At 62.3% G+C, this 207-nt stretch overlaps 1 protein-coding gene across 1 annotated transcript in view; it reads right to left on the reverse strand.

Annotated features, from left to right (window-relative positions):
• ING1 (inhibitor of growth family, member 1) overlaps positions 1-201 on the reverse strand; it is a 7,943-nt gene extending 7,742 nt beyond the window's left edge. Inside the window, exon 1 of the mRNA XM_005884460.1 lies at positions 33-201. Coding sequence (XP_005884522.1) covers positions 33-168 — 136 coding nt within the window. The 5' untranslated portion in view covers positions 169-201. The remainder of the gene's footprint in view (positions 1-32) is intronic.
• Between the last annotated feature and the right edge of the window lie 6 nt (positions 202-207).

Here is a 207-nt window from a genome sequence, read left to right on the forward strand (position 1 = left end):
CCGGCCGCCCCCGCCCATCCATCCCGCCGTACCTTGGTATTTCGCGTCGATCTCCCGCATCAGCGATACGTTTCTCTGCAGGTCGAAAGGCAGAGACTCGATGGAGTCCAGGTAGTCCTCCACATAGTTCACCAGGTGGATCTGCTCCCCGTTGGCAGGGCTCAACATGGTTCACCGAGATCCCCGGCGACTCGGCGCGGCTTTCCG

This window comes from Myotis brandtii, unplaced genomic scaffold (genome assembly GCF_000412655.1).
Source record: "Myotis brandtii unplaced genomic scaffold, ASM41265v1 scaffold83, whole genome shotgun sequence".
In the NCBI taxonomy this organism is placed as follows: domain Eukaryota; kingdom Metazoa; phylum Chordata; class Mammalia; order Chiroptera; family Vespertilionidae; genus Myotis; species Myotis brandtii.